The 16,420-nt window shown below is 46.7% G+C and overlaps 1 protein-coding gene across 7 annotated transcripts in view; it reads left to right on the forward strand.

Annotated features, from left to right (window-relative positions):
• Positions 1 to 16,420, forward strand: part of MUC13 (mucin 13, cell surface associated) — a 109,342-nt gene that overhangs the window by 18,989 nt on the left and 73,933 nt on the right. For 2 of the 7 annotated variants that reach the window (XM_030210529.1, XM_030210533.1), the window contains exons 3-5: positions 8,910 to 8,960; positions 12,935 to 12,985; positions 13,433 to 13,483. The exons of 1 other annotated variant lie outside the window; for it this stretch is intronic. In XM_030210529.1, coding sequence (XP_030066389.1) covers positions 8,910 to 8,960; positions 12,935 to 12,985; positions 13,433 to 13,483 — 153 coding nt within the window. The remainder of the gene's footprint in view (positions 1 to 8,909; positions 8,961 to 12,934; positions 12,986 to 13,432; positions 13,484 to 16,420) is intronic. 4 more of the 7 variants (XM_030210531.1, XM_030210536.1, XM_030210532.1 and 1 more) reach the window with 3 other exon arrangements.

Here is a 16,420-nt window from a genome sequence, read left to right on the forward strand (position 1 = left end):
TCAAGACCCACCTATTCAAAAAAGCCTATCCCAATGATCCAACATAAAAACCCAGCACCCAGCGACACAACATAACTAATGATCGTATTGGACAATTTAATCTTCACCTCTTTTACCCCATGATACTTGATCCAAACCCACCTCATCTGTTCACAACATAACTTTGTATATGTAACCAACCGAACTGGCAACAGCCTATATGGCACCATGTAAGCCACACTGAGCCTGCAAATAGGTGGGAAAATGTGGGGTACAAATGTAACAACAAATAATAGCGGATCTAATCATGAAAGTGCAAAGAATGAATTGATCATAAATGGAGGACAGGACCTCAGACAGGTGACAACATAATCTTGATCTTATATAATAAGATTACATATAATGCCACCATATTCTAATCATAGGTCCCCGCCAACCTCCTTCCACAGTGTTCACATGAATTAAATGTGTAAAATATATAATCCAAAAAACAGCCAAAATACAGAGCAAAGCTACTTAGCTTTGTTGTAGCTTAAACTAAGCGCCTCCCCAACGGTCCCGTTTCGCCGGGTCAAGCTTCATCAGGAGAAGGACGCCCAACTGCACTCCATTGCTCAATTGCTGGCTCATTCCCGGTATGCCGACAATCCAGCAGCTCACAAGGTTGGGCGTCCTTCCCCTGATGAAGCTTGACCTGGCGAAACGGGACCGTTGGGGAGGCCCTTAGTTTAAGCTACAACGAAGCTACAACAAAGCTAAGTAGCCTTGCTCTGTATTTTGGCTGCTTTTTTGTATTATATATTTTACACATTTAATTCATGTGAACACTGTGGAAGGAGGTTGGCAGGGACCTATGATTAGAATATGGTGGCATTATATGTAATCTTATTATATAAGATCAAGATTATGTTGTCACCTGTCTGAGGTCCTGTCCTCCATTTATGATCAATTCATTCTTTGCACTTTCATGATTTGATCCGCTATCATTTGTTGTTGGAAGATCATCAAAGCGAGCGGAGCTTTTGTTCCCATTGTTTTTGTTGTTACTTGGGTACAAATGTAACAAATAAATAAATATATTTAAATCGAGAGAAACGCTACAGATTTAATTGGAGTCCGTGACTGTTGTAAATCTTAAAATCAAAGTCACAGTTGGCTCCATTCTTCTTTCGGATGCATTTAAAGGGAAAGATATGTGAAGCAGTATGAGCATGGGAAGGAAGCATTTTGCAAATGTACACTTTCAAAAAGATGTGGCATATAAGCAGTGATATTTGCTGCTTACTAAATACGTGTATGTGTCACCAACAAGTGGAAGTAGCGAATTTTGCAGAATTGCACCTCTGCGGTGAGACAATTAAGGACTATGCTCCAAAACTCAAATTCTTTGTACTCTGAGGTGGTTTTGAACACCAGAGATGCAATCACAGTTCCCCTCTCGATCACTTCTCCAAATCGCAGGTCCAAATGGGCAGTTACCTAGGGCAATTGCATAAAGGGGTACCTGGGCAGACTGAATGTACCGTACAGGTTTTTATCTGCTGTCATCTATTATGTTACCTATCCTTAGGCACCAAGAAGGCCCCCACTCAGAGCCTAATCTATAAAGGAAAGTAGACACCAAGGATCCTTTATAGAATACTAATATAACTGGGCAAATACGAGCCTATATTTTAGGTACAACCACATACACCAGCCATAAAGCTGGTGTAAATACTCATGCCTGGACTGCTAAAACAAGCACATAAGTTATAGAATTCCTTAATTTATGCATGCATCTATGCATCCCACCCATGCCCCACCCAGACTCCGCCCATATATAAGACCATCTTCAAAACTATGCACCACTGCTTTTAGGTGCCATTTTAAGGAATAGCTCATAGCCAGAATATTAGGGAAGGGAAATGAAACTTGATATACCGCCTTTATGAGGTTTTTGCAACTACACTAAACGCGGTTTACATATATTCAGGTACTTATTTTGTACACACAGATGTATGCACATACATACATATGTACTGGTATTCTGGTCATTTATGTGCACTCTTTGCACCTAACTGTTGGCTCCCATCTTATAGAATTGTCATCCATATCTATATATATAAAACTCACCCTCAACGTTCTATTGGCTTCTGACATCACTGAAGCCAAGGTTTGTATGTTCGAAGCTCTGAAGCCTCGAAAATCACAGTGTCTGGGCCCCGCCCTCGCGTCAAACGTTATGACGTTGAGGGCGGAGGCGGAGCAATTCACCGCCCTCACGTCAAACGTTATGACGTTGAGGGCGGAGGCGGAGCAATTCAACAACATCGACGACGGGTGGGGGGGGCCACAGGAAAGCCTTGCTAGCGCCCGTTTCATTGGCTCCAGAAACGGGCCTTTTTTTACTAGTATATACATGTAGTAAATGGTTTACTTTTATGTAAGTTACCTATACTCCACCTCTGACTCAGCTAAATGTTCAGCTTTAGAAGAGACATCAGCTAAGTCTTCAGGGCTCTAGCATATCTCCCTGCATGGAGAACTAATAGTTAATCCCTTCATTTCAATGGTATTTGCATATGCCTCTACTAATTTTATTGCAGAATTTACTCAAGCCTTCGTGCTACAGGTTTAAAGAGAGTTTGATTACTGCAAGTTTGAAATCAAAGCCACAGTTGGCTAACCAGGGATCACATTCTTCTCCCAGATACATTTATAAAGGTATTCAAGAAATGTGATTGCTAAAATACTGTTCTTCTCATACAGAATTGACCTCTACAACGATCAGCCTAGACACATCTCAAACAAGCAGCTCAGGTATGAGTAACAATAAACTATGCCCGTTAGAAAACGAGATGGTGGGAATAGTCTGAGATGGGATCTCAAGCAAGGGACAAAGCAGAATGGGGGTAATTCTATAAGGTAGATATGAATATTTACACACTGATAAGATAACGTAACTTAAGAGGCACATTTATAAAAGCAATTATCAGCAAAGCCACATCTCCAACAAACAGCTCAGACATGAATAACAGTAAAATATGCCCATTAGGCATCTGGGATCTGCCCTACTATTGAGCAATTGCGTCTTTCACATGTGGGCCTGTTCTGCTGCCCTCCTTTTTAATCTCTACTGACTTATTTATTTAGATTTTGCTTACACGTTTTTCAGTAGTAACTCAAGGTGAGTTACATTCAGCTATACTGGGTATTTCCCTGTCCAGCTCACAAGTTTATACCTGAGATAATGGAGAGTTAAGTGACTTGCCCAAGATCACAGGGTGCAGCAGTCAGATTTGAGCCGGCCACCTCTGGAGGTGAAGACCAGTGCTCTAACCACTAAGCCACTCCTCCACTACTTATGCAAATGAGACCCTGCACCTATCCCCACATTTCCCTGCATTTCCCATAGGCCACCCCTGATAGCAGGCAGAGTTGTGGGTGAAACTAAGCTGCCTTTTATATTCACTTCACACTTGACACAAACTCAAAAGTCAAGGGAGGCTTTGCACTAGATACAAACTAAATAGGCTGAAAGGCTAAGCTTCAAATACATTCTCTTGCTCATCAGACAAAAGAACTCCACCAGCAAATCCAACACACAATCCACCACACACTCTCTAGGGGCCTTTGGCAGGGGACGCTGTAGCAGAACGGTATATACCGTTGTGAAGAAAGGATGCCACTACCAACCTGGCCTTGAAAAACATATTCAGTGATGTGAACAGGCAGAATGGCCAAGCCAGAAAGAATAAAGGCCTCCAAGGATCGCAAACCACAGGAACATGTGGAGGCCAACTGGGAAGTTGAGGGACACATCCTCGAGATCCATGGAGGAGAAAAAGCCCTCCCTGCTGGAACAAAATTAGGACAGAACAGCATGTACCCATTGCAAAACATGGTATCTGTAACACGTCGACTCTGGGAAGTGTAAACCCAGGCTGAAAGACGCAGCCTTCGTTAGACCACAAAGGAAAATAAAGAACTGCTCGGACCCTCATCGCAAGTCGGTACAGTCCCTACTATGCTGAACTGCTGGATCTTGGGCTGGAACTTGGTGGGAGGGGTCCAGCAAAACAAATGTGTAACAGAGTGGGAAAACAGCAGCTCAAAATCCTGCTTAGCAGTTCCAGGATACAATGGCCAAGACAAGGAGCATTCCTCGAGGAATCTGGAGAGGTGCCCTGCTACTCCAAAATCCGAGAATCAAACCAAGACCCCAGCATGGGGAAGTGCCGGAGACATTAGTAGCCTTGGAGACAAGGCTGAGGTTCTTCTGCAGCAGGCGAAGGGCCAGATGGGATGAAATGGGATCCTGGAAGGGTAGAGATGCTTGGTCCATAGCACGTGGCCTCATGAAAACCAAGAGGAGACAAAGGGGAAGTACAAGAATCTGAATCCCCAAGACTTTGGTGCCCCAGGGCTCAGCCAACTGCTCCAGCTTGGCCCCAAACAACAGTGTACCTTGAGTAGGGAGCTGGTGAAATAGGAACCCTGAAGCCACAGCCGCCGGTCAATGCCAAATCAGATCCAAAGGCTCATGAAGAGACCCAAGAACTGGCCGTTGTAACTATGCACCAAAATCCCAACCTGGTGACACATTGGTGCTGCCCAGTGTGGGTGAAGGCCAGAGCGAGATGTTGGAGCAGCACATGGCTGTGTGAAGCAGTATCACGAAATATGGCAGGCTGCAGAGAGACTGAAAAGAGGAACAGCTGAACTCCATGCCCACCGTCAGCTGGTTGAAAGTGGGAGAGGAACCCCCAAAGGTATGTTCAGAGGTATACGTTCGAACCACAAGGCCAGGACCCTACACTGACGAAGCTCTGTACCATTGCTAGCTGACCAAGCGAGGAACAAACAAACAAAAGAAGAGCCATATTGAGTCTGAGTAATGGGCCAGCTAGCCCAGTATCCTGCTGCCAGCTGTGGCCAAGCCAAGTCACAAGCACCTGGCAGAAACCCAATTAGCAGCACTGGGCCATGTTACCAAGCCCAGGGCAAGCAGTGGCTTCCCCCATGTCCATCTCAACAACCGACTATGAACTCTTCCTCCAGGAACGTGCAATAGAAGCATCTACAGACACTATGACCTCCAGCTAGTTAGTGGCACTGCTGATACCGAGATGGCTGGAGTTGTATGCAAGAGAGCTGGCCTGTGGCAGAGGCAATACCAGCGAGCCGAGCCGAAGAGGAACCCAACCATTCAACTCTTAGCACAGCAGCATCATGCAGCAACCCCTGCCATGGACGAAATGCATATCAGAGCAAATAAAATGAGAGCGGGAAGGAAAGATGCCCTATTTGAAATAGAGCTGATGTTCACAGTGTCCAATAACATGCACACACCAGACCTGAACCTGAGAACATCAGGGAGAAGCCAGTCACCTTCCAGAAGAAAATAGAGCACTTCTCCAAGCAGTGTAAACATAACACCTGGAGAAAAGCCACCATGTAGCTCCTGAGAGCCCTGCAAACAGTGTATCAGCTGCAGAAGAATGGATAAGCGGAAGAATACATCCCAAAACAGGGAGCCCTCCACCCTAAGCCGGAGCCCATACTACATTCCCTGGGACAGAAGCAAACAAAGGCCACAGGTCCACAAAAGAACAGGATAACCTCCAGACTGGATGGTGGGGTTTTTTTTGTAAAAAGAAATGCCTGCAGACAAGAACTGAGGGGGCACCAGGGCCCTCCAATGACAGGAAGGGCTGAACCCACGGGACACACAGGATACAGTGCCCAGATGAGACCAGAAACACAGGAAAAGCACCCTCGCACAACAGTCAAAAGCTAAACATGCCACAATCAGTGGGTCTGAATGGAATCTGCTACTACCACAAAGCCCTGACAGGTGGCGCGATTCCTGCCAACATGAGTCCTAGCACCATAAGACATGCCTCAAACTAGACCTCCACCTGAGGAATGTTCCTGGGTGAGTAGAGGGGCCAGTAGAGGGGCATAGCTACGTGGGGCCACGGGGCATGGGCCTCCACAGATTAAGCCCTGGCCCCCTCTACATTTGACCCCCCCCCCCAGCTGCTGCCGCCCGCCCGTCCTGCCACCGCCACATCAGGTACCTTGTTTGCTGGCGGGGGTTCCCAACCCCTGCCAGCCGAAGAGTCTTCTTCAGCGCCGGTCGACTCCGGCGCCTTCGCTGTGTGATGATCCGTTTCTGACGCCTTACGTCCTGCATACAGGACGTGCATGGTGCAGGGCGTCAGGAGTTTGAAACAGATCCATCTTACATTGAAGGCGCCAGAGTCAACCAGCGCTGAAGAAGAGTCTTCGGCTGGCGGGGGTTGGGGACCCCTGCCAGCAAACAAGGTACCTGGTGGCGACGGGGGAGGGTTTTGGCAGTGGGGGGGGGGGGGGTTCAAAGTGGCAGAGGAGGTCATCAGTGGGGGAAGCAGCTAAACAGTGCCCCCCACCTTGGGCTCTGCCCCCCCCCCCCTCCCGCCGAGGTCTGGCTACATCCCTGTGAGTAGACAACAAAGCTGTCATGAAGCCACTGAGCCAAAATGACCTCTGGCACTGCCTTGAGCCCCAAAAGAGCAGAAGGTGGCTGCCTAGGACCCGCCATATGAGGGGGTCACAGAGATCGAAGAAGCCCAAGAAGATCCTATGTAGCTAAATACAGGCAACTGTGCTGCACGATGCACCCACCACACAGAGGAAACACCAAGCTCCCCTTAGCAGCTCAAGGCCTCCCAAGACATGCTGCAGTGGGGCAGAGACTGGCTGCCACAATTGGTCCCCCTGAAAGTGGTGGCGCATGAACAACCTGTAACAAGTTGAAAAAAATATTTTGTTTTATTTTATTTACCTAGCAGGAAGCTGTGGGGAGTTTGGGCTGCATTTTGGTGCCAGGGGGCGGGTCCGTCATGGGATCGCGATTTCGCCGTGATCTGCATCATTCCGGGACTGCCCCTGGTGAGTCAGTAACAAGGCAAGCATGAAGGAAAAACCCTGAGCTCCCTGGGACATGTAGGAGCTGGGATAAGGGAAAAGATGAGGTCGCAACGTTGGGGAAAACGTGATGACATTACGGGTGATGTAATTGCGTACGAGTGACGCTCTAGTTTCACCTGATGACTCCTAAATGAAAACGGGGCATTGGGAAACCCTGTGCCACAAATGCATAATTAAATAAGTGAAGGGAGGAACTTGTTGTGACCCATGAAAGGGTCGGATTAATGAAATATATAAATCGCCGAATTAGAGCAATGTTTGAAATTGAGCATGCGCGACGCTCGTGCATGTTGTGCAATTTTAATTATAGGTGCCCTAAAGAATGCTGGGAGTACAGGGGGGTGTTTGAGGATGGGTGTTTGGTTGCCCTAGTAACGTTGTAATGGCGCGAATGCTGACACATAGTAACATAGTAGATAACGGCAGAAAAAGACCTGCATGGTCCATCCAGTCTGCCCAACAAGATAAACTCATATGTGCTACTTTTTATTTGTACCTGTCGTCTTCAGGGCACAGACCATATAAGTCTGCCCATCACTACTCCCTCCTCCCAACCATCAGTCCCGCCTTCCACCACCGGCTCTGGCACAGACCGTATAAGTCTGCCCAGCACTAGCCCTCTCCCCCCACCGGCTCTGCCACCCACTCTCGGCTAAGCTCCTGAGGATCTATTCCTTCTGAACAGGATTCCTTTATGTTTATCCCACGCATTTGTTTGAATTCTGTTACCGTTTTCATTTCCACCACCTCCCGCGGGAGGGCATTCCAAGCATCCACCACTCTCTCTGTGAAGAAATACTTCCTGACATTTTTCTTGAGTCTGCCCCGCACTGACACCTGAGATTTTAAAAAGTATTAAAATTAAGTTTTAAAAAGTAATTGCATGAAATTAAATGATAGAATTCAGGACCTGAGAGTTTGTTTTGGCTGACTATGAACAGTGGGAGCAGCAGCTGCAAACTACACACGGGAAAGAAAACCGGCTCTACCGCAGTAAGCAGCACCAGGAGAAGTAAAACTGAAAACTTACCTCATGGGGTTTCCAAGGCCTGCCTGCTGCCTCCTTGGCGCCAAACGTATATATCTACCCTCACCTCTCCTAGCCCTGATACTGGAAGCACCAGTATCTCTTCTGGAGCCACGTGTAGGCTGTTTTTTTTTTGTTTTATAAACAAACTCAGCAGGTCTGAGGAAAGAGAATGGAGAAGGGCTGGAGAAGGCATCGGGGTGGGGGAGGAACCTGGGGTGACCAGGTGTTCCCCTTAAAGGCTCAGCCGCACAACCCACATCTCTGCTGAACTGAGAGACTCAGAACAGGAACTGCTAACACATGAGACCAGGAGCTTTGGAGAGACCATACATCCACCTGATGGAGTTAGAGAATACTGACTGACCACCAAGGAGCATTCCGTCCTATAAGACAGCTCAGTTCAGCATTCTGTATCTCCATCTGCTGGTAGATGCTCATAACCCAAACGTTTCTGGATTCATTTGCTGCTGATGCTAAGAAAATGCCCATTTTCAGCTTTAGAAGAGACATCAGCTAAGTCTTCAGGGCTTTAGTATATCTCCCTGTATGGGGGAGTGGCCTAGTGGTTAGGGTGGTGGACTTTGGTCCTGAGGAACTGAGTTCAATTCCCAGCACAGGCAGCTCCTTGTCACTCTGGGCAAGTCACTTAACCCTCCATTGCCTGCCACATTGAGCCTGCCATGAGTGGGAAAGTGTGGGGTACAAATGTAACAAAAATAGCTAATAGTTAATTCCTTCATTTCAATAGTATTTGCATATACATCTACTAATTTTATTGCAGAATTTACTCAAGTCTTTGTGCTACAGGTTTAAAGAGAGTTCATGATTATTGCAGATTTGTAATCAAATCCACAGTTGGCTAACCGGGGATCACATTCTTCTCCCAGATACATTTATAGAGGTTTTAAAGAAATGTGACTGCTAAGATACTTTTCTTTTCATACAGGATCGACTTCTGCAATGATCAGTACAGCCACATCTGAAACAACCATCTCAGGTATGTTGCCGTTAGAAAATGAGATGGTGGGAATAGTCTAAAATGGGATCTCAAGCAAGGGACAAAGCAGACTGGGGGAATTCTATAAAGTAGATATGAATGTTTACACACTGATAACATAGTAACATAGTAACATAGTAGATGACGGCAGAAAAAGACCTGCATGGTCCATCCAGTCTGCCCAAGACAAACTCATATGTGTATACCTTACCTTGAATTGAATTTGTACCTGTCCTTTTCAGGGCACAGACCATATAAGTCTGCCCAGCAGTATTTCCCGCCTCCCAACCACCAGTCCCGCCTCCCATCACCGGCTCTGGTACAGACCGTATAAGTCTGCCCTCCCCTATCCTTGCTTCCCAACCACCACCCCCTCTTCCCCCCACCTGCTCCGCCATCCAATTTCAGCTAAGCTTCTGAGGATCCATTCCTTCTGCACAGGATTCCTCTATGCATATCCCACGCATGTTTGAACTCTTACCGTTTTCATCTCCACCACCTCCTGCGGGAGGGCATTCCAAGCATTCACCACCCTCTCCGTGAAAAAATACTTCCTGACATCTTTCCTGAGTCTGCCCCCCTTCAATCTCATTTCATGTCCTCTCGTTCTACCGCCTTCCCATCTCCGGAAAAGATTCGTTTGCGGATTAATACCATTCAAATATTTGAACGTCTGTATCATGTCACCCCTGTTCCTCCTTTCCTCCAGGGTGTACATGTTCAGGTCAGCAAGCATCTCTTCATACGTCTTGGAACGTAAATCCCATACCATCCTCGTAGCTTTTCTTTGCACCGCTTCCATTTTTTTAACATCCTTCGCAAGATACGGCCTCCAAAACTGAACACAATACTCCAGGTGGGGCCTCACCAACGTCTTATACAGGGGCATTAAAACCTCCTTTCTTCTGCTGGTCACTCCTCTCTCTATACAGCCTAGCAATCTTCTAGCTACGGCCACCGCCTTGTCGCACTGTTTCGTCGCCTTCAGGTCCTCAGATACTATCACCCCAAGATCCCTCTCCCCGTCCGTGCCTATCAGACTCTCCCCGCCTAACACATACGTCTCCCTTGGATTTCTACTCCCTAAGTGCATCACTTTGCATTTCTTCGCATTGAATTTTAATTGCCAAACGTTAGACCATTCTTCTAGCTTCTTCAGATCTTTTTTCATGTTTTCCACTCCCTCCGGGGTGTCCACTCTGTTGGAAATCTTGGTGTCATCCGCAAAAAGGCAAACTTTACCTTCTAACCCTTCGGCTATGTCACTCACAAATATATTGAACAGAATCGGCCCCAGCACCGATCCCTGAGGCACTCCACTACTCACCTTTCCCTCCTCCGAGCGAACTCCATTTACCACCACCCTCTGGCGTCTGTCCGTCAACCAGTTCCTAATCCAGTTCACCACTTCGGGTCCTATCTTCAGGCCGTCTAGTTTATTTAAGAGCCTCCTGTGGGGAACCGTGTCAAAAGCCTTGCTGAAATCTAAGTAGATGACGTCCATAGCACGTCCTTGATTTAATGCTCCTGTCACCCAGTCAAAGAATTCAATGAGATTCGTTTGGCACGATTTCCCTTTGGTGAAACCATGTTGTCTCGGATCTTGCAACTTATTGGCTTCCAGGAAATTCACTATCCTTTCCTTCAGCAATGCTTCCATTACTTTTCCAATAACCGAAGTGAGGCTTACCGGCCTGTAGTTTCCAGCTTCTTCCCTATCCCCACTTTTGTGAAGAGGGACCACCTCCGCCGTTCTCCAATCCCTCGGAACCTCTCCCGTCTCCAAGGATTTATTAAACAAGTCTTTAAGAGGACCTGCCAGAACCTCTCTGAGCTCCCTCAGTATTCTGGGGTGGATCCCGTCCGGCCCCATGGCTTTGTCCACCTTTAGCTTTCCAAGTTGTTGATACACACTCTCTTCTGTGAACGGCGCTCTATCCACCTCATTCTCAGGTGTACTTTTGCCAGTCCCTCTCGGTCCTTCCCCAGGGTTTTCTTCAGTGAAAACAGAACAAAAGTATCTATTTAGCAAATTGGCTTTTTCTTCATTATTTTCTACATAGCGTTTTGTTGTATCTTTTAGTCTCACAATTCCCTTTATAGTCTTTCTCCTTTCACTAATATACCTGAAGAAGTTTTTGTCTCCCCTCCTTACATTTCTAGCCATTTGTTCTTCCGCTTGCGCCTTCGCCAGACGTACCTCTCTCTTGGCTTCTTTCAGTTTCATCCGGTATTCCTCCCCGTGTTCTTCCTCTTGAGATTTTCTATATTTCTGGAACGCTAACTCTTTAATCTTTATTTTCTCAGCCACTTGCTTTGAGAACCATATCGGTTTCCTTTTTCTCTTGCTTTTATTTACTCTCCTTACATAAAGGTCTGTGGCCCTGTTTATTACTTCTTTTAGCCTGGACCACTGTCCTTCCACTTCTCTTATGTCCTCCCAGCCCATCAGCTCCTTCCTCAGGTATTCTTCCATTTTGTTAAAGTCAGCTCGCTTGAAATCCAGGACTTTGAGTTTAGAGTGGCCGCCATCCACATGAGCCGTTACATCAAAACAAACCGTTTGATGGTCACTGTTTCCCAGGTATGCAGCCACTCGGACATTTGACACACTATCCCCATTTGTGAGCACCAGATCCAACGTGGCTCCCTCCCTCGTGGGTTCGTTCACCATTTGTCTGAGCAGAGCACTTTGGAAAGCATCCACAATCTCTCTACTTCTTTCCGATTTTGCAGACGGAACCTTCCAATCTACATCCGGCAGATTAAAATCTCCCAACAACAGCACCTCTCTTTTCTTCCCCAACTTTTGAATATCAGCGATCAGATCTTTATCCAGTTCCTCCATTTGTGTCGGGGGTCTGTAGACAACACCCACGTGGACCAAGGTTTTATCCTCTCTTGTTAAGGTGATCCATATCGCTTCTTCCTTTCCCCACTTCCCTGTCATTTCAGTTGCTGCGATATCATTTCTCACATACAGAGCTACTCCTCCACCTTTACGTCCCTCTTTATCCTTCCTAAAAAGATTATAGCCTGGTATGTTTACATCCCATTCATGGGAACCATTGAGCCATGTCTCTGTGACTGCAACTATGTCCAAGTCATTCTCCAACATCAGGGCTTGAAGGTCATGAATTTTATTGCTTATACTGTGAGCATTTGTGGTCATTGCTTTCCAACTACATTTCCTAGTATGTGTTTTGGGTTTAGTGATTTGTGAGTGTCTTTTCTCTTTGGGTACCTTCTCCTCTTTTTGTTCCCTCTTCCTTGCTTTTTCTTTTTTTTCTGCTTCAATTTTAGTTTTAGTTTCAGGAACATCACAGTGTTGTAGTGGAGCAAAAGAATTTTGTAGTGGCAACACTTGTGCGGGTGGATGCTTCTGTGTCACATGACGAATTCTGCCTGAGCCTACTGTGAGCCTTCTGTTCCTTTGTGGTTTTATTCTCTGAGGCAGTGGTGAGAAGTTATGATTCTGTACAGTCCTATAAGTTGCTTTAATTGCATCTAATTCTTGCATTACTTTATATAGCTCTTGTTTTAAAGTAGATAGCTGAAGACAGATAGGACAAGCTTTAAGTTTCCAGATGATTGGCCTTGAAACTAAAGCAGCACAATTATTGCAGAGAATAAAAGTCATCCTGATTGGTTGAAATGGGTATGAACAGGTGTACTATGTTGGAGTATCAGCCTGCAAGACTGCCTGTGTATGACTGTGGAGTAAAGTTAATGAGGTTTGGTTTGTCTATAAATGAGTGGACAACCCTGGGGTGGGTGGGTTGTGGGGAGGGTGGGTGGGATTATAAGTCCCAATGGGTCAGCTTAAGTGCTGCTATCAAGGGAATTCTATAGTTGAATGGACCAAAATGGTAGTGTCTGATCCAGCACTTTACAATTTATTATACTTTTTAAAACTGTCCTAGATAACGTAACTTAACAGGCACATTTGCTAAGATACGTTTCTTTTCATACAGAATCGACCCCTACAACGATCAGCCTAGCCACATCTCCAACAACCATCTCAGGTATGTTGCCGTTAGAAAATGAGATGGTGGGAATAGTCTAAGATGGGATCTCAAGCAAGGGACAAAGCAGACTGGGGTAATTCTATAAAGTAGATATGAATATAGATTTACACACTGATAAGATAACGTAACTTAACAGGCACAATTATTTTTTTTATTTGTTACATTTGTATCCCACATTTTCCCATCTATTTGTAAGCTCAATGTGGCTTACATAGTACCGGAGAGGCGTTTGCAGACTCTGGTGTGAACAAATACAATGTGATGTTGTGGTAAGATAAAGTTCATGTGGCACAACCACATTAGGGCATCGTCTAACAGAAGATTTGTGTTATGTCCATTACATTCTTTAGTTTTGCTGGGTTCCAGAGATCAGGCATTTAAGTTGGACCGGTATAAAAGCAATAAAGAAAACGTGACAGCTAAGATACTTTTCTTTTCATACAGGATCGACTTCTGCAATGATCAGTACAGCCACATCTCCACCAAAGACCTCAGGTATGTTGCCGTTAGAAAATGAGATGGTGGGAATAGTCTAAGATGGGATCTCAAGCAAGGGACAAAGCAGAATGGGGGTAATTCTATAAAGTAGATATAATGAAGATACTTACCTGTAGCAGGCATTCTCCGAGGACAACAGGCTGGACATCATCACGCATGGGTCGTCGTCTGCGACGGCCCAGGAGCTCCGGACATAAAAGAAAAACTTTTAAAAGCTTCTGGAAGCAACAAGATGGGCGTGGGGACAAGGCACCACGCATGCACGAGTGACTTCCCACCCACGACGCCCGCGCGCTTCCCTCAGTTATATAACAAGCAAACTAGAAAAGAACAACTCCAAAGGGGAGGAGGGCGGGTTGTGATGATGTCCAGCCTGCTGTCCTCGGAGAATACCTGCTACAGGTAAGTATCTTCATTTTCTCCGAGGACAAGCAGGCTGGACATCATCACGCATGGGGTATCCCTAGCACCCAGGCTCACTCAAAACAATGATCAATGGTCAATTGGGCCTCGCAACGGCAAGGACATAACTGAGATTGACCTAAAAACAAACACAACTAAGTGAACAGTGCAGCCTGGAACAGAACAGAAATGGGCCTAGGAGGGTGGAGTTAGATTCTAAACCCCAAACAGATTCTGTAACACCGACTGCCCAAACCGACTGTCACGTCAGGTATCCTGCTGTAGGCAGTAGTGAGATGTGAATGTGTGGACTGATGACCACGTTGCAGCCTTGCAAATCTCTTCAATAGACCCTGACTTTAGATGAGCCACTGACGCAGCCATGGCTCTGACATTATGAGCCGTGACATGGCCCTCCAAAGTCAACCCAGCTTGGGCGCAAGTGAAGGAAATGCAATCTGCTAGCCAATTGGAGATTGTGCGTTTTCCGATGGCAACCCCCATCCTGTTGGGATCAAAAGAAACAAACAACTGGGCGGACTGACTATAGGGCTTCGTCCACTCCACGTAAAAGGCCAATGCTCTCTTACAGTCCAAGGTATGCAACTTATCCTCACCAGGGTGGGTATGTGGATGGGGAAAGAATGTTGGCAAGACAATTGACTGGTTCAAATGGAACTCCGACACCACCTTCAGCAGGAACTTAGGATGAGTGCGGAGGACTACCCTGTTATGATGAAATTTAATGTAGGGAGCATGAACTACCAGGGCTTGGAGTTCACTGACTACGAGCTGAAGTTACAGCCACCAAGAAAATGACCTTCCAGGTCAAGTACTTCAGATGGCAGGAATTCAGTGGCTCGAAAGGAGGTTTCATCAGCTGGTTGAGAATGACATTGAGATCCCATGACACTGGTGGAGGTTTGACAGGGGGCTTTGACAAAAGCAAACCTCTCATAAAATGAACAACTAAAGGCTGTCCAGAGATAGGCTGATCTTCTACACTGTGATGATAAGCACTGATTGCACTAAGGTGAACTCTTATGAGTTAGTCTTAAGACCAGACTCCGATAAGTGTAGAAGGTACTCAAGCAGGGTCCGTGTAGGACAACAGAAAGGGTCTAGGGCCTTGCTGTCACACCAAACAGCAAACCTCCTTCATTTAAAACCATAACTCCTTTTCGTGGAATCTTTCCTGGAAGCAAGCAAGACTCGGGAGGCACCCTCTGAGTGGCCTAAAGAGGCAACTTCTAAGCTCTCAACATCCAGGCCGTGAGAGCCAGAGACTGGAGGTTGGGATGTAGAAGCGACCCCTCGTTCTGAGTGATGAGGGTCGGAAAACAGTCCAATCTCCACAGTTCTTCGGAGGACAAGTCCAGAAGAAGAGGGAACCAAATCTGAGGCCAGAAAGGTGCTATCAGAATCATGGTTCCACGGTCTTGCCTGAGTTTCAGCAGAGTCTTCCCCACTAAAGGAATGGGAGGATACACATACAGGAGACCCGTCCCCCAATAAAGGAGAAAGGCATCTGATGTTAGCCTGTCGTGGGCCTGAAGCCTGGAACAGAATTGAGGAACTTTGTGATTGTACTGAGTGGCAAAAAGATCCACCGAGGAGGTGCCCCATGCTTGAAAGATCTTGCGGACAACGTCCATGTTCAGAGACCACTCGTGAGTTTGCATGATCCTGCTCAACCTGTCGGCCAGGCCGTTGTTTACACCTGCCAGATATGTGGCCTGGAGAAGCATGCCATGCTGACTCGCCCAAAGCCACATTCTGACGGCTTCCTGACACAGAGGGCAAGATCCGATGCCCCCCTGCTTGTTTGTGTAATACATAGCAACCTGATTGTCTGTCTGAATTAGGATAATTTGGTTGGACAGCCGATCTCTGAAAGTGTTTAGGGCATTCCAGATCGCTCACAATTCCAAGGGGTTGATCTGAAGATGCGTTTCCTGGAAGGACCAAACTCCTTGAGTGTGGAGCCCATCCACATGAGCTTCCCACCCCAGAAGGGATGCATCCGTTGTCAGCACTTTTTGCGGCTGAGGAATTTGGAATTGGCGTCCCAAGGTCAGATTGGAACGAATGGTCCACCAGTGAAGGGAATTGCAAAATGCGGTGGAAAGATGGATGACATCCTCTAGATCCCCCGTAGCCTGACACCACTGGGATGCTGTGGTCCACTGAGCTGATCTCATGTATAGACGTGCCATGGGGGTCACATGAACTGTGGAGGCCATGTGGCCCAGAAGTCTCAACATCTGCCGAGCTGTGATCTGTTGGGATGCTCGAGCTGAGGACACGAGGGCCAGAAGGTTGTCCGCCCATGCCTGGGGAAGATAAGCTCGCGACGTCTGTGTGTTCCAATTTCTGCACGGGAATCAGACAGGACTTGGGATAGTTGATGACAAACCCCAGTAGTTCGAGCAGTTGAATAGTAATCTGCATGGATCGTAGAGCCCCTGCCTCCGAGGTGTTCTTCACCAGCCAATCGTCGAGATAAGGGAACACATGCACTCCCAGTCTGTG

The sequence above is a fragment of the Microcaecilia unicolor genome, chromosome 7, assembly GCF_901765095.1.
Source record: "Microcaecilia unicolor chromosome 7, aMicUni1.1, whole genome shotgun sequence".
Lineage (NCBI taxonomy): Eukaryota > Metazoa > Chordata > Amphibia > Gymnophiona > Siphonopidae > Microcaecilia > Microcaecilia unicolor.